The following is a 22,573-nucleotide window of genomic DNA, read 5'->3' as shown; positions in this document are numbered from 1 at the left end:
TAACTCTTAAAATCAACCCGCAATAGAGCATGATGGGAAATATGACAATGACGGACGTGGTTTTGAGCAAACGTACATTTGTAATTTTACTCAACAAGCTTGTTCAAATTCAGCTCACTTCAAGCTGAGTTTGTTGATTCAACGTACAATCGTTAGGAAACCAGCGACAATAGGCTTGTGAGTTTGCTAAACATTTGGGCATATAATCTAGCTGAAACAACATACCTTCCAAAGGCAAACATGAATTTGTAATTCGCCTCAACACATTTTTTTTTTTTAGATATTCAGCTCCCGTGAGCAAAGTTTGTTGAGTGAACAAACGTTCACACATTAGCTCAATTTCTTGTCCTTCTGAAGTGCACCCAACTCACCGAATAACGCTGATTATGCAATTGGTTAAATGAGCTTTTTTTTTTACAGTCTACCATACACTAAGAATTAGACTCTGATATCATCCGGTCAGCTGAGAGATAGGCCTACTCAGTTATAGCACAATTAACAACAACCCCTTTCTTCTGTTTCGTAACTCAGATGAGAGCACTAGCTCAAAGTAACCTCAGAAAGGGCAGAATGTGTGCGTGATTGACGCTCCCAATGTCTGCTGTAAGTGACTTCGTTCCTTATTCGCTGTCCTAAAGATTAGCTCAATTAGACATCATTACTATTTTAAACACCATCAATCCGTGCTCTGTGCCACTGTGTGAAATGTTGTTCTGTACTGAATACTTATAGGAAAAGGGTCAAATCAAACGTTGTGTCTCTTTTTTTAAAAAGAGGCAATCAGCAGTAGAAACAATAACAAAGCGTCTTCCTCGCCCCTGTTTCGTCAAAAAGCTGAGAAGTGGGGTTGGATGTAACCACTCTCAAAAAACACTCTCAAATATAGTTTTAACCGTGTTTTGAGGCTGCAGTATAAACGGTTTGTTTACATTTACTTTGTTTACAAAACAAGCTTATATTTTGGGTCCTGATGGGGCACGACAGTTGAGCTGACCTCGTGAGGCATTTCTAAGTTATATTCTTCAAGAATCAATGGGTACATATCGTTCATTTAGAAGTCCACAAATGGATGTAGCAACTGCTGATTGCCCGTTTAAGCCTCGTGTCTGTGTGAGAGTCGGAGCCACTGCATATCTTTGAACATGTTTTTCACTCCCAAAGTACCATCAGTCCTTGAGAAAGTGCTTGCCTCTCATCGTGTTTGTGAGATGCACGCTGTGCGTGCGCGCGTGTGCACGTGTGTTTATTCAGTTATGATCACCTGCTGTGTATAGGGCGGTGTCTCTCAGTCCACGCAGGCAGCGATGGAGTGGAGCCCGCTCATCCTAATGTATTTCACAGACCCATTCACAGTCACAGGGACCTCTCACTGATCAGACCTGTGGGGAGACAGAGACACATCAAATGACAGACACACAGCCATGCGGATATTACCCGGGCAAAAAAAATGACTACGGTAATGGATTTGCAGTCTCGCTAACATGGACTTTGTTGGATACCACTGCCATGAGGCTAGCAGATCGATGTTGAGCCATTAGAACATACATTTTCTAACATTACTGGTTTGATCATGTCCAATTATTCCTCTTCAAATTACACAGAATTCAAGGAATTGCATTAAAACAACACCGCTTTATGGGAGGAGCAAAACATCCCATAACAAAACAATCTACCGGTAGCCTACAGTAGCCTAGGCTACACCTCATGCCTCCTCATCAACTGCATCAATTGACAGGCACAGAAATAGGTCCAAGTGATCATTCACTACAGGTCTCCAGTCAGCAAGTTGTCAGTATTTTAGGTTCATCTATAAAAAAAAATGTAAAAAGCATAACGACTGTAGACTATTCTTCAGTGCTTGTTGTCAAATCCACAAAAAAATTATCTGTTTCGGAAATACTGTACTTGTTGAGTATCTTAATAATCCAGCACTTGCGTCCCAATATGGTCCAAACACACCATACCAACAGACCTGCGTCCCCACAACCCTGGCACAACCAATGAAGTTCAACGAATAGGCCTAGCACAGCCAACAGACAATTACCAATGAATAAATAGGTCTCAAGATGATTTTCTGAGAAACGTTATACCTTGTCTCTTTAACAAAACAAAATATGGATAAGCAAAATGAAGACAAAAAAAAGTAAGTAAGCCTAGGCTTCAAACAACCAACACCACACACAATGATTGTCAGTTAAAATAACAGAAAGGTACCCCTTGTAAAAGGGAAACAATGTGTCAATTGGTGGAGAGGCTCACCAGTGGCGTATCAAGCGGACAGCCAGAGTAGGGTGCTGTATAGGAGGCTGTAGCCTCTGAGTGAAAGGAGCCAGGGAGGGATTGTATGAGCACAGCGATCCAGAATGCCAGAGATCAAGTTACAGAGATGGTAAATATAGCAGTTGCCTATGACCTCCACAGGTCACTCAACACTCACGTCAAGTTTTTTTTTTTATAGGCCATGAATAGGCCATGCAATGTAGGCCAGCAGCAACCACTGGGATGTGCTCTCTCTCTGTTATCTAAAGGTGTTTTCATTGTAAACCTACAAGGAATGGTAGTCAGTGAAATGTCCCCATAAATGTCATCCAAAAGTAGAAAAAGACTAATGAAAATATCGTTTATATCTACTAACCATGGCTAGTTTTATATTAAAAATATAAATTATACTTATATTATAATGGGTGTATGACACCATTTGGATACAAACAGGCAGCTTTTGTCATAATTTGTGTTAGGCCTATTTTTAAAATGGGGGTAGTTCACCTGCAATATTACATAGTCTGGTTTGAAATGCATATCACATAATGGATAGTTGAAAGTGATGAAAACTGAAACCCTGAGCTGACAGCTACTTCGAGTGCAGGGATGGGAGTGGGTGTACGGGGGCGAGGAAGCAGTGACATTACAGCCAGCTACTGTCAGCGCCAAATTCAATGAGAGCAAGCCTCTATGACACCGAACTACAAAGTCAGCCAGAAGTTGTTTTAAGCTTCTATAGCAATTCATGAATGATCTCGATTCATGGTTGTGCATTTGCAGTGGATGAAGGACTAACGGTTAATACACTAGGAGCTAGCAGCTCCCCAAAATGATATACTGCAGCAGTTGGTTGGAACCTCGCACCACTCCCATGGCAGGCAAGTTGGCTAGCTAGGCTAACTTGTTAGCAGAGCGTGCACGCGAACTAGTCAGAGCGCGGCCGTGTATTAAAAAGGGGGGGGGGGGGGCAGAGTTTTTTGTTTTTTATAGCTAAGCACCTGAATGTGACTCAAGACCACCGGTTTTTTAGCTTAGATGCATTCATATTAAGAGATGAAGCATACACATATGAAGCATACACATTTTAGATAAACTATCCGAGCGGCATCAAAGCAACTGATCAAGGTTTGCCTGCAGCTACTGACCACTGCATTATTCACTCACCCCAGTCCGAGATCATCCCGTCTACTGTCAGTCCCGCTGGCAGAGCGTCCCCAAAGTGGCTTCTAGCTAGTCTATCGGCGTCGTTAGACCACAGTTTTGAATATCGGTATGCTGAACCGATAACATTTGACAGATTAAAATAGCTAGATACTTTTCGCCATCACTGCCTTTGCGTTTCAATAGTTTTTTAGCTGACCAAGTAACGGCCGTTTCTCTTTAACTGTGACGTTGGTTCAACAAATAGCTGCCGTTGATTGGTTTATTCTTGTCCACGAACGTAAAACCAGAGGACCGCCTCCCACACTTTCACCTTAGTGACGGACGTAAACAGCAAGCAGACCCCCCACACTGATTCAGATCCACACACTCACATTCACATATGATCTGACATTGCTCACACAACTGGTTGCAAACAATTGTATATTTATCACAACTCCCCTTGCGTCCCGTTGAGTTCTAGACTCGTCGCTTGAAAATAATCAAGTTAGAAAAATGACAATTCCGGAAGAGGGCAGTGTTGTGTCATAATGAGTGCCTGTTACGTCACAACAAAGCTTTTCCAAAATCCATCTGGTCACATAACCACGCAGACATTTTCATATATGTCATGGCTAAGGATAGTGGTTGACACTTCAAAATGTTTGATTTGGAATTCAGTAATACCACATAATTCACACACCCAACACCATACAATATTTAATACATGTTTAATGCAAGAGCCAATGAGTTAAATTAAATGGTGCATGTGTGTCCCTTGGTTACAATTCCTTTAGTTTGTTTCACAGCTACCAAAGCTGATGAGAATAATTTAGTTATTTTGCATTCTAGCTACTCACACTGCAGCGACCAATTGTCTTTTTTTTGTCATTCAGCAGGGGGACACATATAATTCACATAATACAAATCATAAATCTACAATCTGTGTCATTGAATGTTTTATCACCTGCCCTGCCTCTTATGAAAATAATGGTTTAGAAGCCAGCATAATCTTTAACAGTATTATAGCAGCACCTCTATAAGTCCCATGCCCTAAAAAAAAATGTGCCACATTGATTTGGATTTATAGTGTTGCAGCGTATTTGTGCTGAAATGGGGCCAGTTGTTTTGTAACTTCCACCAATGCAATGGGAAATAAAATAACTGGGACTGGAAACAATACCACAGACAACTTCATAATAAGCCAGCCTTACAAAACAGAGGCTGATAGCAATGACAGCATTGATCTTGTCTATGTCTTCCAACATCTCACAATCAAAGTAACAGTAGAATAATTGAATGCTGCACTGTAGAAAGAACACTACTGTTTATTCTTGTATGCATCTTTCTCTACACAGGTAAGTAATATGGAGTTCAGAGGACTTACATCCGTCTGCTCATTTACCATTCAAGTTGCATTCGATCATGTAAACTCATAAAGCCATCATTGAATGATCCATGTTCCACACTTATATTTATGCCACACAGATATACCTTTTCTAAACATTTGCATGTACTGTAGTAAGCACATTTGTACAGCACTGTTACATCCAGGAGGCAGACAATCAGAAAACAGTCTCTATACTGGTTGAACTCATGGAACACACATATCAGGTGTTTAGCATCACGCTAATTTCGATGTAGCTAGCTGCCCCAGTTTACCTAGCCTGTAATGGCTGAAATGTTCCGATTATTTTGCCACACGTAAACCCATTCCCTTCAATAAAACAGTAAGTGGTACATTACGTTAAGTATTCCTTTCTTCTTCCCACATTTTACACAACGATGAGAATACACTGGGTTAGGTTGAATAAGCAGAAGGTCTCATACCTACAACACAACAGCAGGAGATATATGTACTGTCCCTGATTATTGTGGACCTGCATAATGGCTTTATAAATAATTTGCAGTTCAGGATAGGCACTGACCCACAACAATGATAAATATATTTACTACTCCGGAGCAAATAACACATGAATGAATTCTAAAGCATTGGCTATTAAAGCCAGACAAGAGTGAGGTGGTGACATGGAATAGATCAAAGACAGGTCCTTCACACTAAAACATACCGATCCTGAACGTAACTAGTGCACCAATTCAGTGTGTGCTGACACTACTAGGGAAAGCTCATCACACAAAAATAATCCATCAAAATGTATTACACATTTTTGCACTTCAAACATGTCAAACTCTAGCAGATATAAGTTGATAACTTGATTCAGAATCCTTCAAATGTGCAATGTTTAAGCTGATGAAAGTGAAACAAAAACATTGCAGTAAGAACTGCACGTCCAGGAAGCAATGGTTACAGGCTCAGATGACTGTCACGTGCCATTAGCCAATAGCTGATTCAATTTTCCTTTAAATTACTGTACTGTGCCACTCTCAATTATCACACTAAGCAGTGGTGCCTACTGCCTACACTAAAACGATACTTCAGAAACCATTACATCTAGGCCTATGGCATTATCTAAATGTACATGGAGCCACGACTCCAGATTCAAATGAATGTTTTATTCCTTTATATTTGATTACATCTTTATCCCTTTACACAGTGTCCCTCTCAGTCGTAACATTCGTGCATTAAGTGTGCCTGCCAGTGCATGCTGACTCCATTAAAGCATGGGTTCACTAACCAAGGGAAGCGGTCTAGGCCACATAAAAAGATCAGGCCTAATGGACCCTTACTGCATATTACTATGCAATGGCAAAATAAATACAACAAGCTGTATAAGATATATTGCTATGGTCTAACGTTCAATCTTTTGAGAGGTCTAACTCTGCTAAGTGCATCTTCCAATACTTTACTGTCTTCCAAATCAGACAATGACATAAAGCTGACAAATTCTGTAAATTCCAGGGAAACAAGCAGCGTGGAAATTGGGATTTAAAGTGGCGGTGCCCCTCAGCTGTGAAGTACCAAGCAATGCCTTAGTTCTACTGTCCCAGCTACTGACCTAGTGACCTTCGCCCCCCGCGATGACAAAAATAACACCAAGCATGAGCCTCTACACGCAAGGAAAATGCGTCAACAATGCAATGAATAGCACACAAGAGTTCATACAAATCTTTGGTGAACACACAAAGCCTCTTGTCTGCAATAGACCTAAAATACTGTGGCTCTGGCACAGAAGCAAACGTGTCAATAGGTGTTCAAACGTAACCTAGATCTACCGTGTACTGACGGTCCCCGACAGTGGAAGGATCCACACGAATGCAAAAAAACTGAACACACACTACATAAAAACATACTTCGCAAAGGACATTGTCATGCAGCACTATATGGTACATCAATTTTTTCAGCCAGAGGCATCAATAGCCTAAAAACACTACGGTACAACTGGCCAAAGAAAGACAATTTGAAAACTCAAGGTGATTTGAGTTTGAATAAGACGTATCTTCCAAAAATACTCATCTCACTGAACACTACTTAGAATAACTAAACCTAACTTAGAATAACCCATCAAAAACGATGGCTCGGTCTTGTGAGGAAGTGGAATGACACAGCGCAATGAAGACTTCCATTAGCTACAGTACAGTCACCCTAGTACACTCAAAACAGAGTCTGTGGCACAGCAGTATACCATATCCTTTAATCAACATCCTCTGCATACCACAGGGTATGCAAAGGGGAGATTGATTGTTTTAAAGATAAAAGATACACTAGTTGTACTCTGCAATATCTCCTGTGCTCCTCCCCTGAAGATAATACTTTTTAGGAGTCAAGGGCAGAGGTGCTACACCAATACGAAGAGGGGACTCAGTCACACAGAATATGCACACCTTTAGAGGGCAGCATACAAGACAAATTTGTTGTGATTAGTTGGTGTGTGTGTGCATGTGTGGTGCAGTGAGGTGAAACACAACAAAGCCAGTCAGAATCAGAGTCAGAGTCACTGTTATTCCTGATAGTGTGTCCCACACTGAATGTAGAACATAGGACGGGCGAAAGGAGGGGTGCAGGGAACTCTTCAGACAAGATTAGGATGGGGAAGGGTATGAGCATAGAAATATAATTACTAGAACTGCGCCCCCTTCAAATCAATGTGCCATGATAGGTGGACCGTTCTAGTAATTATATTTCTATGGCGGGGGAGTTAAGGTTTTGGAGTTAAGGTTTGATAGTGGTTTGGCAGTGGTGGTAGTCCCCCGGCCAGCTTTAGGCACCACCAGGAGTTCGTCTCCGTCCTGGATACTGTAGGAGTGGAGGGCTCTGGTGTGGTACTTCATCTCCTCCGGCCCAAAGACACACTCCTTGTCGATGTAGTAAAGACGCATCTGATTGGCCGACAGCTGCACGACTGTCCTCAGCTGTTTCTTCAGCTCGGCCACAGTCTGGTCCAGGCGGATACTCACCTCCGCCACCTTGTCCTCGCAGTGCACCTCCACCTTGGCGTGGCAGCGGGGTCGAAGGTCGATCTCAGCCAAGGGTTCCAGCTTCCCGTATTTGGTCACCAGACAGTGGTACCTAGAACGGCAGGTATAGACGGGTTTAGCAACACACAATCATACTAAATATACCACAGTCATCTAGACTAAGTTATTTAACATTACGGTTAGGTGAGGTTACAGTCATTATTTTTAACGAACATGAACATTTTATTTTGAATGTGCACATTTTAATAGGCAACTGATACTACAATTAAGCCAGTAAAGTACGTGCCAAATTCTATTGAATGGATATATGCAGTCTCATTGGATCAGTTAAAGGAGTAGCATAGTGTGGTATACCTGTAAGGTAGCTCCTCCTCTGGGTAGTCGACATGGTAACGGATGAAGAACCTCTCGGAGTCCTCTCTCTCCCCATCCGTCACCACACTGCCATTGAGCGAAGATACAGAGGGCAGGCTGCGAGGATAAAGGGTGAGCTTTTCACTATCTAGAGATATATGGCACTGTTGCAGTATTGTGTGTGTGTGTGTGTGTGTGTGTTAACGCAATGTCACAGTGAGTACGTTTACATGCAGAGGAATAATTTGATATTAAACTGATTATGGCAGTAGGCAATAGTAATGTAAACACCTTACTCTGTTTAGCATTATTGGCTCAAGGACAAAATTGAAGTAAGCATACACCGATAAATACACCTGTTTTTCTGAATAATCTTTCTAATTATTAGGACATATAAACAACTTAAGTGGCGTTCCCAGCGGTGTCTTTGATCTGCACACATGCCAGCACCAGCAGAGTGAGTCTCCCGCATCAGAGCGAGTGAGGTGAGTTCGGAACAAATTAACGTATCTGTCTTAGAAGTAGTTTTCACATACAAAATGTACATGTCCGACCTTCGGATGAGAATTGCTTCCCAAAAACAACATGGTTGCTGTGGTAGAATGTTTATTTCGATTGCCGATGTTCTGCACTTATCAGAGTCCCATCAGGCAGCCTGATTTCAGATGTGTCCATGGAAACAGGGTTGTTAGGGAAATTGTTATCTCCAGCAAAGCATGTAAACATTATTATTCAAACTATTATATTCATCTGACATTCCACAATTCTCACATTATTGTGTGCATGTAACCGTACTCAGATAAAAACTAGATCTTTCCACTATTTGTGTGTTGAGGTCTGTGTGGTTGCCTCACTCACCCAGTAGCTCCCAGAGAAACTTACTGTGATACCATGAGGCTCCGACGCTCCGTGTTGGTATAGGTCTGCAGTAAGGGAATCCCCTGCAGCCTCACATCTTCCAGTTTAGGAAACTGGTTCAGCTTCTCTATGTCCTCCCATCGGTTAAGAGCTGGCACACACAGAGACGCATAGGTGACCACACACCCACACCTTATTAAACACATTTCCATAAACAGTCAAACAGAATGATCTTTACATTTGTGCCCCGGCTCTGACAAGAACTGAAAGGAGTCCAAGGACAGTTTCCAGTGAAGGCTCTGGTTGATACCTGAGTTGTGCAGATTGATGCTGCGTAGGTTGGGGAAGAGGCGTCGCAGCATTTCTTCTGAGTCCTGAATGGAACTCAGGTTGCAGTTGGACATGACCAGAGTTTCCAAGCCGGGGAACATGGGGCCAATCTTGCGCACCTCGGCCCAGTCCTGCAGGTTGTTGTCAGTGATGTGCAGTAGGCGCAGTGTGGGGCAGGGCACAGTAGAGGCTGACACGGTGGTGTACTCATTAAGGCACAGGAACAGCTCTTCCAGCCTGGCGGGCAGGGCAGGGAGCAACACAAGGCTCAGTATAGAGACCATTAACTTTTCTTAATGCTTCTACTGTAATGTACTGTTAGCTGCCTGAAACCTGGACCTCATAACAGATGACCACTCACTACTCTCTCCAATCCACAATACTCGAGAAGGACACAAAATCCCTCTCACTGGCTTGGGAAAACACATTTCTCTCTCTTGAGAAGTGAACAATCAGAAGTTGACTGATTTTTTAAAAAAGGTGTTCAATAGCAGTGTAGCATCAAGGTTTAACTTACTCAGGCATCTCCCGTGTTAGTACGAGCACCGTGTTCCAGGATACTTGAGTGTTGTTGAGGACCAGGCGTCGGACTCGGGCAAAGGCCTTAGCACCGCTAGGCTCCAAGACAACCTCACTTAGCGGGTTGGAGCTCAGGTTGAGGAAGTCCAGGTTGGGGATGTTTGACACAATCTTACTGATCTGAAAGGAGTGGCTTCAAACTTAGTGTGACATCCTCAATATAATGATTCATGCATACATGTAAATAGCTACAAGGATATGGGTGAGATTGCATACTGGTAGAGGAATTCTTGTACAAAGTTACTATGAAATGTACCCAATTCTTGTACTCAATGTTTCCCATCTTGGCAGAGTACCCTAGTTGAGCCTACCCACCTCATGCCAGTCCTGGAACTTGTTGTGGGACAAGTCGAGCTCCATCACGTGGGCACAGAAGGCTGCGATCTCTCTCTGCTCTCCCGCATGGCTGATTCCACAGCCAGCCAGGACGAGCACACTGGGAAGGTTCAAACGATCTGGAGAGAGAGAGCAGAATAACTTGAGGAAACCAGGCCTATCTATACCACCGCTCAATCATTAAAATCCTCATCATCATCCTAACTGAGCTGCTGAAGAGGAAGGAACCTACTCAGGGATGCCAATGGCATTTTTAAAACAGGGTTCAAATGGGTAAAACTGTGGATGGATCATATCGAAGACCTCACCTTTCATGGGTGAGCCTTGTGGGAGAGTTGGCACTACCACCACGCCCATGCCGGGCCCTCGGCGATACGGGAAGTTCTCCGGGCTGTACTTCTCGCTGAGAACCTGCATGAAGGTGCGGCCCTCCTCCTCGGGTGGATCCACGGCCCCACTGTCCCACATCCCCTCTGGGTCGGCTGGGTCGCCGAAGTGGTAAAAGAGCCAAACACTCATAGAGGTTAGCTTGGCAGGGTCAGCTGGCTGAGACAATAGTGGAAGTCATTCACCTTCACGCCCACATCCAATCCCTCGGAGGGGCTTGGCCATCACTGACATTAGCCTGACCCGTTTCCCCTTCTAAACAGTTATGGTCATACAGTGCATTCGGAAAGTATTCAGACCCCTTGACTTTTTCCACATTTTGTTACGTTATAGCCTTATTCTAAAATGAATTGAATTGTTGTTTTTCATCAATATACACACAATACCCCATAATGACAAAGCAAAAACAAGTTTAGACATTGTATTATATTAAAAATTCAAAACTGAAATATCACATTTACATAAGTAGTTAGACCCTTTATTGAGTACTTTGTTGAAGCACCTTTGGCAGTGATTACAGCCTCGAGTCTTCTTGGGTATCATACTACAAGCTTGGCACACCTGTATTTGGGGAGTTTCTCCCATTCGTCTCTGCAGATCCTCTCAATCTCTGTCAGGTTGGATGGGGAGCATCGCGGCACAGCTATATTCAGGTATCTCCAGAGATTTTCGATCTGGTTCAAGTCCGGGCTCTGGCGGGGCCACTCAAGGACATTCAAAGACTTGTTCAGAAGCCACCCATGCACTGTCTTGGCTTTGTGCTTAGGGTCGTTGTCCTGTTGGAAGGTGAACCTTCACCCCAGTCTGAGGTCCTGAGTGCTCTGGAGCAGGTTTTCATTAAGGATCTCTCTGTACTTTTCTCTGTTCATCTTTCCCTCGATCCTGACTAGTCTCCCAGTCCCTACCACTGAAAAACATCCCCACAGCATGATGATGCCACCACCATGCTTCACCGTAGGAATGGTGCAAGGTTTCCTCCAAATGTGACACTTGGCATTCAGGCCAAATAGTTCAATCTTGGTTTCATCAGGCCCGAGAATCTTGTTTCTCATGGTCTGAGAGTTAGGTGCCAAACTCCAAGTGGGCTGTCATGTGCCTTTTACTGAGGAGTGGCTTCCGTCTGGCCACTCGACACAATCCTGTATCGGAGCACTACGGACAATTCCTTCGACCTCATGGCTTGGTTTTTGTTCTGACATGCACTGTCAGCTGTGGGACCTTATATAGACAGGTGTGTGCCTTTCCAAATCATGTTCAATCAATTGAATTTACCACAGGTGGACTCCAATCAAGTTGTAGAAACATCTCAAGGATGATCAATGGAAACAGGATGCACCGGAGCTCAATTTCAAGTCCCGTAGCAAAGGGTCTGAATACTTATGTAATATAAGGTATTTCTGTTTTTTACATTTAAACATTTGCAAACATTTCTAAAAACCTGTTTTCGCTTTGTCATTATGGGGTATTGTGTGTAGATTGATGACGAAAAAAAATGATATAATACATTGAAGAATAACGGTTTCTATACTTTCCGAATGCACTTTACAATACATACCAGTCTTCATTGAAAAGTATGCTAGTCACATACGAGACATTCCATTTTCAGCTACAGTATTTCAATCAGGCATGTTAACAGATTAGATCAACTAGATTATGGGGTGGCAGGTAGCCTAGTGGTTAGAGTGTTGGGCCAGTAACCGAAAGGTTGCTGGATAGAATCCCTGAGTTGACAAGGTAAAAATCTGTCATTCTGGCCTTGAACAAGGCAGTTAACCCACTGTATCCCTGTAGGTCGTCATTGTAAATAAGAATTTGTTCTTAACCGACTTGCCTAGTTAAATAAAGGTTCGATTTGTATTTCTTTTTTAAAACGGTTACTATTTTACATGGTCAGTCAGTTGATGCTGCTTGATATAAATGCCTTGGACACAAAACAGACAGAGCATAATTATTGGTATTTCAATATGTATTTCCCTTTAAGAGGGAAAAGGAGCCTCAGTGATAATACTAAAGAAGGGAGTGACGGAGGGAGTCGTCTGTCCTAAAGTCCTTATCAGTAAAACGCAGTGAGACTTTGCCATTTAAACTTTAAAGCCCTCTGAACGCCTGAGGAAAGGGTAGGCCTCTCCCGGTGATTCTCTTTTTATGTACTCGAGACCAAAAATGTATTAATTGAAAAAGTGGATAGACTTCTGCTCTTTGGCCATAATATTTCATGTTTAACCAACTGAGCAGGCAAAGTTTGACATAATCCGGAAACACTGATGACATCATCTGGTGTGCATCATGTGATTTTAAACAACTATGAGCAGGCAAATGTTAGTAGTGTTTGACTACAAAACATAAAAAATGTCATTTTCAAATATGTTGATAATGGGGTGGTGCTGGAGATGATGAATGAGGTTGTCAAGTGGTGAAATTTCGACAACAAAAAAGACAAAAATAACGATATTCAACAGTGAAAAAAAACAAAAACACATTTTTGAACGCCTCTCAGGTTGCCCTAGATAAACCATCATCTGCTGCTGGCTACATAAATAATGTTGAGGTTTTACTGAGATGAAAGTTATAGTATCAAATTAAAGTACTTCACCGGGCAGGTGTAGGTCACAGTAAACACTTTTCCACTTTTGCTTATTTATTTCAACTCCTGTTGTATACTCATCGTTTCTAAGTGTTTATGGTCGTCACTGCGTGTAAAATGGTTTATGTTCCACAGTGTCATGTTGATAAGTACAAGAGAACGGAAATTAAATGCTATAGAAATATTCCCTATGATGATGTGTTCTTAAACAGTGGAATTTTCCTATAGATCTGTTATATTACAACAACCATAAAAGGAAATGATAGATTACAGTATCCATAATATACTTATCATTGTACAAAACTGACACGTTATTAGTCAATAGCCTAATAATAACATGATTTTAAATTATGTCCTTAACATACATGAGTGTGAGGAAAACAATAGTTAGTATAAAGTACAATGACTATACAGGAACAAGTGTGCTCTGTAGGCTAAGTGTCTTACCTCCAGCAATGTTCCTCTCCACCGGTCCACTATCACAGCTCATTGTGGGTTTCTGCAGAGAAGGCCTGTCAGAGGAACACAGTTTTTGGAATTAAGGACAAGTCATGTGCTGGTGGGACGGACTTGCAAGCAAAATTAGTATAAAAGGAAGTACACATCTCTCTTACTCCCATAGTTTGACTCTAGATGGATAAACCTGTTTTGGCATGGACAGTGCCATTGAGTGCTTACACCATTTTAAAGTAGTCAACTGGGTGGGACTTCATATGGGTTAAGGAAGGATCACATGATTGTATCCAGGTCATTGGGATTATACTTGTGAGCAAACATTCCATAACAGTAGGCGGCAGTAAATTGCTAAACCTTGGACTTACACCTGTTCATTCAAAACACACTCTAGGTGGCAGTATACACCTTTTCAGTTTTTTTTTTGCCAAAATGGACTACTTCAAAATAGAGATGCCTCAGTGGAACCAAAGATATTTATAACTAACCCAAAATCAAATTTCCAATGGGAGCAAATTAAGCATAGTGGGCAGAATAAGCAAGGAGGTGGGCAGAGTCAAACACGCGCTAGAGAGATCCTATTGACGCATTCAATCATGTATTTGCATATTTCCATTAGGGAACACCTCCTTTGAACAGTGTGCAATAACTCAATTTGCCATTGCACTCCTTGTAAACAATGCCATTTTTTTTTTTAAATCAAAGGGTCAAGTCTACAAAGCTTAGTGCACTCTGTTCACAACAGATTCTAGTTGAACTATAAACTGTATTGAGATTGGGCTTTTCTTCAATGAGAAAATCAGCAGAATGTCGGCCCGGTTCCATCTCGGTCCATGCTCTCCCACTGCCAACCACTGGGCTTCCTGTCCTCACCCATATTTGATTGATACAGCTGATGAAACATCTGGCTCCTTGATCTCTGTGATGGCGCTGCCTGTGCGCACACAGACGCCATAATGGGACATTTATAAAGATGATATCTCTATCAGTCTCAATGCTTACTCCATAGTGGCTGGCTGGGCAGGGGAAGAGAGGCTGAGCCCTCCTCCTTCAGACTTCTCTCCAGTGAAGGGCTGCTAGGTGAACAGGAGGGACACGCAGGCACCACGTGAGAGTAGACACTGAAATCAAAACAAACTATGTCACAATTGTTGTAGTGAGGAGACCAAAGCGCAGCGTGATGTGAATACATATTTTTTTATGAAAGACGAAAAAACACGAAGTACACTAAACAAACAAAATAACAAGACGACCGTGGCTGCTATCAAAACTGAGTGCAAACATCACATAGACATAGACAATAACCCACGAATACCAAAAGAAGATGGCTGCCAAATATGGTTCCCAATTAGAGACAACGAAAAACAGCTGACTCTAATTGAGAACCAATCTAGGCAACCATAGACATACATAAACACCTAGATAGTAAATGACCCCATAAACCTACAAAACCCCTAGACAGTACAAAAACACATACATCACCCATGTCACACCCTGACCGAACCAAAACAATAAAGAAAACAAATAATACTAAGGTCAGGGCGTGACACCATATGCAGTTAGGCATGATATTCAAATGACATTAAAGAAATCTACATAAATATATATGCATTGTTGACTTGTTAAAGCATAACTTTGAGGAGCAGGTCAAATAAATATCTGCATGAAAAGGAATTCAGATGGTAAACTGGCCTAGGCTTACTAACTATATTAGTTTGAGTAGGCTATAGCCTAGTTCAGGGATCATCAACTAGACTCTGCCGCGGGCCGATTTATTATTGGGCAGATGGTCAGGGGACCGGAACATCATTACAAATAATTTGTAGACTGCAAAATGACAGAAACAATCCCAAACAGATATAATATTTGACTAATGTCACGACTCCCACCGAAGGTGGCTCCTCTTCCTGTTCGCGCGGTGGTCCCTTTTCCCTATTCTATTGGTTTTGTCTTATTGGTTACACCTGTTTCTTTTTCTCCGGACTGGTTAGGTCCTGGTTTTGGGCCGGTCGTTTATGTGCGCCCTGTATTGGTGTGTACTATTTTCTCTGTGCCGGAGATTTAAAGCATTGTTCTGTACCTTCTGCGCATGACTCCGCACCCACTACGCCTAAGTGCGTCACAGAAGCCCGCACCATCGAATGGAGTCAGCAGGAGCAGCGGCCACCCCCCTTCCATCGATGGAGGAGCGCGTCCTCCATCATACGTCCATCCTCCATCAAATTGGGTCGGCGATGGAGCAGATGATGGAGCGAATGGACCGATGGGAGAGGAGTGGTCTCCCCACCTCACCTCAACCCACTCCTCTGGCGGCACTACGTCTTGCGCCCCCGAGGGAGTACGATGGGCGGCAGCTGGGTGCCAGGGTTTTTTACTCCAGCTCAAGTTGTACCTGGCTACCATGAGGCAGACTCCCTCGGGCGAGGAGAGTGTGAACGTCCTCGTCTCCTGCCCGACGGGCCGAGCCCTGGAGTGGGCCAACGCTGTTTGGAATGGTCCAGACTCGGCGAGGGATCACTATCCAGAGTTCACCTGCCGTTTCCGGGCCGTGTTCAACCACCCTCCGGAGGGCCGAGCGGCGGGTGAGCGGCTATTCCACCTTAGGCAGGAGACGAGGAGCGCGCAGGACCTCGCGTTGGAGTTCCGGACCTTGGCCGCTGGGGCCGGGTGGAATGACAGGGCCCTGATGGACCACTACCGGTGCAGTCTCCGGGAGGACGTCCGCAGGGAGCTAGCTTGTCGGGACGCCACTCTCTCCCTCGACGAACTCATAAACATGTCAATCCGGCTGGACAATCTGCTAGCTGCCCGCGGGCGTTCAGAAAGGGTCCTGTCAGTTCCACCTCCTGGCCCTCCCGCTCCCATACCTGGAGTTAGGGGGGGCCGCATCGAGGGGTACCGGAGGAGGAGGCTCCTCCTGCACTAGCTGTGGTCGGAAAGGACACACTTCCGACCGGTGCTGGAGGAGCCTGTCTGGGAGTCGAGAGGGCAGGCAGAACACTTCTCGGTCACCCCAGGTGAGTCAGCATCAAACTCACCCAGAGCCCCCTGTTGGTCACATGTTTGTATTATTTTTTTTCTTAAATTTTCTCCCTTCTCCATTTTCTCCCTTCTCGCGCATAAGGCGCTAGTCGATTCAGGCGCAGCTGGGAACTTTATGGATCGCGGACTCGCCCGTAAGCTGGGGATTCCGCTGGTGCCGATAGATCCACCCTTCCCCATGCACTCCTTAGATAGCCGACCGTTAGGGTCAGGGCTGGCCAGGGAGGCCACGGTTCCACTGGACATGGTAACGCAGGGGGATCATAGGGAGTGGATTAGTCTGTTCCTTATCGATTCACCTGCGTTTCCAGTGGTGCTGGGGGTTCCCTGGCTGGCCAGTCACAATCCCAGGATTTCGTGGAAACAGGGGGCTCTCCAGGGGTGGTCAGAGGAGTGTTCAGGTAGGTGTATGGGAGTTTCCATCGGTGCCACGTCGGTGGAGAGTCCAGACCAGGTTTCCACTGTGCGCATTCCCTCTGAGTATGCTGATTTGGCTATCGCCTACTGTGGCTATCGCCTTCTTCCAAATTACCACCTCATCGACAGGGGGATCGTGCGATAAACCTCCAGGTAAACGCTGTGCTTCCCAGGAGTCACGTGTACCCGTTGTCACAGGAGGAGACGTTGGCTATGGAGACCTATGTCACGGAATCTCTGGGACAGGGGAACATTCGGCCCTCCACGTCCCCCGTCTCCTCGAGTTTCTTTTTTGTGAAAAAAGGAGGGCGGTCTGCATCCGTGCATTGATTATCGAGGTCTCAATTCCATCCCAGTGGGGTTTAGTTATCTGCTACCTCTCATCACTACGGCGGTGGAATCATTTCAAGGAGCACGTTTTTTCACAAAACTGGACCTCAGAAGCTGGTGAATCTGGTGCGCATTCGGGAGGGAGGTGAGTGGAAAACCGCGTTTAGTACCACATCTGGCCATTATGAGTACCTTGTCATGACATATGGGTTAAAGAATGCTCCAGCCGTCTTTCAATCCATTGTAGACGAGATTCTCAGGGACCTGCACGGGCAGGGTGTGGTGGTATATATTGATGATATCCTGATCAATTCCACCACACGCGCCGCGCGTGTGTCTCTGGTGAGCAAGGTGCTTGGTCGACTGCTGGAGCATGACCTATACGTTAAGGCTGAGAAGTGTGTGTTCTCCAAACGAGCCGTCTCCTTCCTGGGTTATCGCATTTCCACCTCGGGGGTGGTGATGGAGTGTGACCGCGTTAAGGCCGTGCGTAATTGGCCGACTCCAACCACGGTAAAGGAGGTGCAGCGGTTTTTAGGGTTTGCCAATTACTACAGGAGGTTTATCCGGGGTTTTGGCCAGGTGGCGGCTCCCATTACCTCACTGCTGAAGTGGGGGCCGGCGCGTTTATGGTGGTCGGCAGAGGCGGGCAGAGCCTTCAGTCGGTTGAAGGCGCTGTTCACTGATGCTCCCGTGTTGGCACACCCGGACCACACTTAAGCGTTCATACTGGAAGTGGACGCATCCGAGGCTGGGGTTGGAGCCGTGCTATCACAGCGCTTGGGTACACCACCGAAGCTCCGCCCCTGCGCTTTCTTTTCGAAGAAGCTCGGTCCGGCGGAGCGAAACTATGATGTGGGGGACCCTGAGTTGTTAGCTGTGGTAAAGGCCCTGAAGGTGTGGAGACACTGGCTTGAGGGGGCTAAGCACCCTTTCCTCATCTGGACTGACCACCGTAATCTGGAGAATATCGGTCAGCGAGGAGACTGAATCCGCGTCAGGCAAGGTGGGCTATGTTTTTCACCAGATTTAGGTTTACGATCTCGTACAGACCAGGTTCCCTGAACACGAAGGCCGACGCGCTGTCCCGTCTCTATGACACGGAGGATCGGCCCATCGATCCTACTCCCATCCTTCCAGCTTCTAAACTGGTGGCACTGGTGGTATGGGAGGTGGACACGGACATTGAGCCGGCATTACGGTTGGAACCTGCGCCTCCACAGTGTCCTACAGGTCGTAAGTACGTGCCGCTTGGTGTTCGTGATCAATTGATTCGGTGGGCTCACACACTACCCTCTTCGGGTCATCCTGGTGTGGCGAGGACAGCGCGGGGTCTTAGGGGGAAGTACTGGTGGCCCACCTTAGTTAGGGACGTGAGGTTCTATGTCTCTTCCTGTTCGGTGTGCGCTCAGAGTAAGGCTCCTAGGCACATGCCTAGAGGGAAGTTACAGCCCCTCCCCATTCCACAACGACCATGGTCTCACCTGTCAGTGGACTTCCTTACCGATCTTCCCCCGTCTCAGGGGAACACTACGATCCTGGTTGTTGTGGATCGGTTTTCTAAGTCCTGCAGTCTCCTCCCGTTGCCCGGTCTCCCTACGGCCCTACAGACTGCGGAGGCCCTATTTACCCACGTCTTCCGGCACTACGAGGTGCTGGAGGACATCGTCTCTGATCGGGGTCCCCAGTTCACATCCCGAGTGTGGAGGGCGTTTATGGAGCGTCTGGGGGGTCTCGGTCAGCTTGACCTCCTGTTATCACCCCGAGAGTAATGGGCAGGTGGAGAGAGTGAACCAGGAGGTGGGTAGGTTTCTGTTAGAGGGGGGGGTCCTGTCATGACCCCCACCGAAGGTGGCTCCTTATCCTGTTCGGGCGGCGCTCGGCGGTCGTCGTCACCGGTCTACTAGCTGCCAGTTAGAATGCTTGTTACTCAGTTGTAGGCATACTGTATGTTATTATCAGGTACTACTTTGTGCTGAAGCACTATGTTAGCCAGTTTACATCCCTTTTCTGTTGGTTTTGTCTTACACCTGGTTACACCTGTTTCTTGTTTAGGTTTTTAGTTGGGCTATTTAAGCCGGTAAGGCCCGCCTGCTCTTTGTGCGGGCTTATTTTTCCCTCTGTGTTTGTGTGTGGTAGTGCGTTTCAGTTTTGTTTTTCTCCGGACTGGTTAGGTCCTGGTTTTGGGCCGGTCGTTTATGTGCGCCCTGTATTGGCGTGTACTATTTTCTCTGTGCCGGAGATTAAAGCATTGTTCTGTACCTTCTGCCTCCTGCACCTGACTCCGCAGCCACTACGCACGCCTAAGTGCATCACAACTAAAACATAATCGTTTCAAACCTTGCATACAATCACATGCTGTATCTCTCTATTATGCGTGGCAATACTTTGGAACATATTTACAAAATTAAAATCACTCTGGGCTGATTTGCTGGTACTTTCAGTCTTTTATGTCCAACATTGAAAACATTTGTTGGACATTTTGCATAGAAAAATTAAGGGGCCAAATAAAATGACAAGCGGGCCACCAGTTGGGAAACCTGGCCTAGGTGATGTCACTGACATTTGATCATGTTTTATGAATAGCTTGGCTCTGATGAATATCAAGTGGCACATTAACTGTCCATAATATGGTGCTGTTAGCTTCAGAATAGAGGGAATAGAAGGACCGAATTACAAATCTGAACCTCTGTTAAAAAGCTATGGGCATAAGATAGGTTGTGAGAATAGTTAGTCTGGTCTCAGATCTGTTTGTGCTATTGCCAATTACATTTCTGTCATTGTCAAGCCAAACATTATGTTTGTGCAATCCGTGCCAAATACCTGTCACTCATTCTGTGAGAATAGCTATCTAGCTAATTTTTTGCTCAAATTAAGTATTTTATATACTAGCTAGTACTACAGTACAGCAAATGTACATAATGAGTACTGCAGAGAGCTAGCTAATAATATGCCAATCATACCAGGGACAATTACGTGCAGATGGACTCGAGCACGAAAAAGAACACGAAACAAGAACCGTGAACGGACAACGCTACGTTAGAAAATAAAGATGTCAAGCGTGAAACGTATTTTATAGCTAGGATAAACGTCGAGGATGATTACAACATTATTTCATAAACGTTATACATAATCATTCTGTACAATTTGACTGTAGCTTTCACCTGCTAGTTATCTGCAGGATCAGTGTTTTGCAAACTGACAATTTATTACGATTACACTAGTACGATTAGCAAACTAGATCAGCTAACCAAAACGTTACATTGCATCTTCTCCTCTACGAATGGTCAGACTGGTCCAGACTCCACACTCAGCATCATTGAATGACCCAATGTAAAGACAATGCATCAACATGGCACAAATACTATTGTCATAATACGATTGCATTAGCTAGATATAATCCAAAAGCAATAGACATGCATGTAATATTTTCGCATTTCCAAACTCACCTTTATTGACCTACTCTGTGTAAATGTCTTGTTGTTGATCCAGCTGTCATTGCCCCCCCTCTCATCCCGGAAATGACGTGGCTTCATGAAACGTCTGGATATTTTCCGTAGATCGTGGATGCGCAGCTTTGAACAGTATACTACATGTCTTTGAATACATAATTGGTAATAATAACCCATTTTGAGTCATAGGTAATGCTACTATAGCTGACTAGATTTAACACTGGTAATGATGGAAAGGCTTGACAATCAGTTTGCTGACGAAATATGTTGCATCTATCTCTGCTAAAATGTGTTCAGAGATACACTTCCTTCTCTTCTTGCTGTTGCATACAAATACAAATTATGAATTAAGTTTGATGACATTGACTGGGAAAAAGCTAGGACATTCACTTGTTCATGACAAGTGTCACTGAAATTCCCCTGACTGGCAATCACCTTCTTGCCCTGTCCTGCACCCCACTCTCCTGGTAGAGAAGCTTGTTGTTTTGGTTCAATCCGAAGAGGCGCTGTCTCTACTGTCACTGTACTGGCGCCATCTGTACTGAACATCCCAGCCTAGTTTCATACTAGACGTAACATAGTAAATGTATATTCGCGGCACTCAAATTAGTATATTAGTTTTGATACTGTAAATAAGGCAGATGGCTACTTAAGGTAAAAATTGAAAGGAGGATGGTTGGTCGGGGTGGATGTATAACGCAAACGTCTAGCAACCCAAAGGGTGCATGTTCAAATTTTACCAACTTTTCAACTGTTTAATACTTTTTAGCTACTTTACACCTACTTAGCATGTTAGCTAACCATTCCCCTAACCCTAACTATTCGTAACATATTGTAGGTTTTGCAAATTCGTAACATTTTTTACTTTAGCAAAATCGTAACATATCATACGAATTGTAATTTGTAACAAATCCACAAATTACTACACCCCATGTGAAACGTAGCATATTGTACTAAATGGAGTGTCTCGGATTTATGTAAAGAATAATACAAAATGCTCTGAGAGAAGATTGAACACCCTGGTGGAGTAGAAGAGAGCCAGGGCCTCGAGGGCCACCACTGTGTACTAAACACACTGCAGGCTCAAATGGTTGCTGTTGATTTTGTTGTTGTTAAGGTAAATTACTGTTGTTACCTTACATGAAAGTGTAACAGAAAAGCTTCTTGGGAAAAAACGACTACAGGAAGTTTTCTCCCACTGAGTGGTGTACATTTGCCTCAACTAAACATTTTATTTTGCCACCTAGTTGGACAACAGGAAAGCTCTGTTTACTGAAAAAGAGCTTCTCTGTAAGCATTATTAGAAGTCCTATACTCCTGAACCGACCAAGCACTTTTTCCACGTTGCCCAAATACACCACATACCCATATGACCCCCCCCCCCCCCTGCTGTTTTCTTTCGGAAACCAAGCTTGAGTCTCGTCTCTGTAACACCCCTGGGGACTCTTTGGGTGGATGGGTGGAAAACAAAACAGAAAGAAATAGCATTGTAAAACACAAATAGATGCAGACCTACACACAACAGTTGTGCTGTAGCTTTCTAACCCTGTAGTTAGGTGCCAGAAAACAGCTACGGCAGATGACTCCATCCAGACAGCGCATGGTAAGATCTGTCTGTGAACCTTGTTTTCCATTCAGGTTGGTTACCCAGGAGTTGTCAGCTCAGCTCTGT

At 44.4% G+C, this 22,573-nt stretch overlaps 2 protein-coding genes across 7 annotated transcripts in view; both read right to left on the bottom strand.

The window, feature by feature from the left end:
* Positions 1 to 3,899, bottom strand: part of usp2a (ubiquitin specific peptidase 2a) — a 40,828-nt gene extending 36,929 nt beyond the window's left edge. For 2 of the 4 annotated variants that reach the window (XM_021587541.3, XM_090224444.1), the window contains exons 1-2: positions 3,427 to 3,899; positions 1,262 to 1,379 (exon numbers count right to left, since the gene is read on the bottom strand). The gene's annotated coding sequence lies outside the window, so the exon portion shown is untranslated. Of the gene's footprint in view, positions 1 to 1,261; positions 1,380 to 2,259; positions 2,369 to 3,426 lie in introns of those variants that run through there. The other 2 variants (XM_021587540.3, XM_021587542.3) reach the window with 1 other exon arrangement.
* Positions 3,900 to 4,710: 811 nt separating this feature from the next.
* Positions 4,711 to 21,367, bottom strand: LOC110507511 (tubulin-specific chaperone cofactor E-like protein). Of its 3 annotated transcripts, none has more exons than XM_021587547.3 (10): positions 20,899 to 21,367; positions 14,663 to 14,781; positions 13,655 to 13,719; positions 10,545 to 10,718; positions 10,216 to 10,355; positions 9,839 to 10,020; positions 9,302 to 9,558; positions 9,016 to 9,142; positions 8,134 to 8,250; positions 4,711 to 7,870 (listed from the first exon to the last, which is right to left on the bottom strand). In XM_021587547.3, exons 2-10 carry the CDS (start codon positions 14,665 to 14,667, stop codon positions 7,486 to 7,488), a joined length of 1,452 nt encoding a protein of 483 aa, XP_021443222.1. In that variant the 5' UTR covers positions 14,668 to 14,781; positions 20,899 to 21,367; the 3' UTR covers positions 4,711 to 7,485. The 3 variants fall into 3 exon arrangements, with proteins under 3 accessions (XP_021443222.1, XP_021443223.1, XP_021443221.1); XM_021587548.3 differs by having other exon boundaries at positions 10,545 to 10,782; positions 20,899 to 20,975; XM_021587546.3 differs by having other exon boundaries at positions 10,545 to 10,778; positions 20,899 to 20,975.
* Positions 21,368 to 22,573: the final 1,206 nt, after the last annotated feature.

The sequence above is a fragment of the Oncorhynchus mykiss genome, chromosome 27 (genome assembly GCF_057628025.1).
Source record: "Oncorhynchus mykiss isolate SJ-2025 chromosome 27, ASM5762802v1, whole genome shotgun sequence".
In the NCBI taxonomy this organism is placed as follows: domain Eukaryota; kingdom Metazoa; phylum Chordata; class Actinopteri; order Salmoniformes; family Salmonidae; genus Oncorhynchus; species Oncorhynchus mykiss.
Note: the sequence above shows the minus strand (reverse complement) of the source record. Positions and strands in the feature narration are given on the sequence as shown.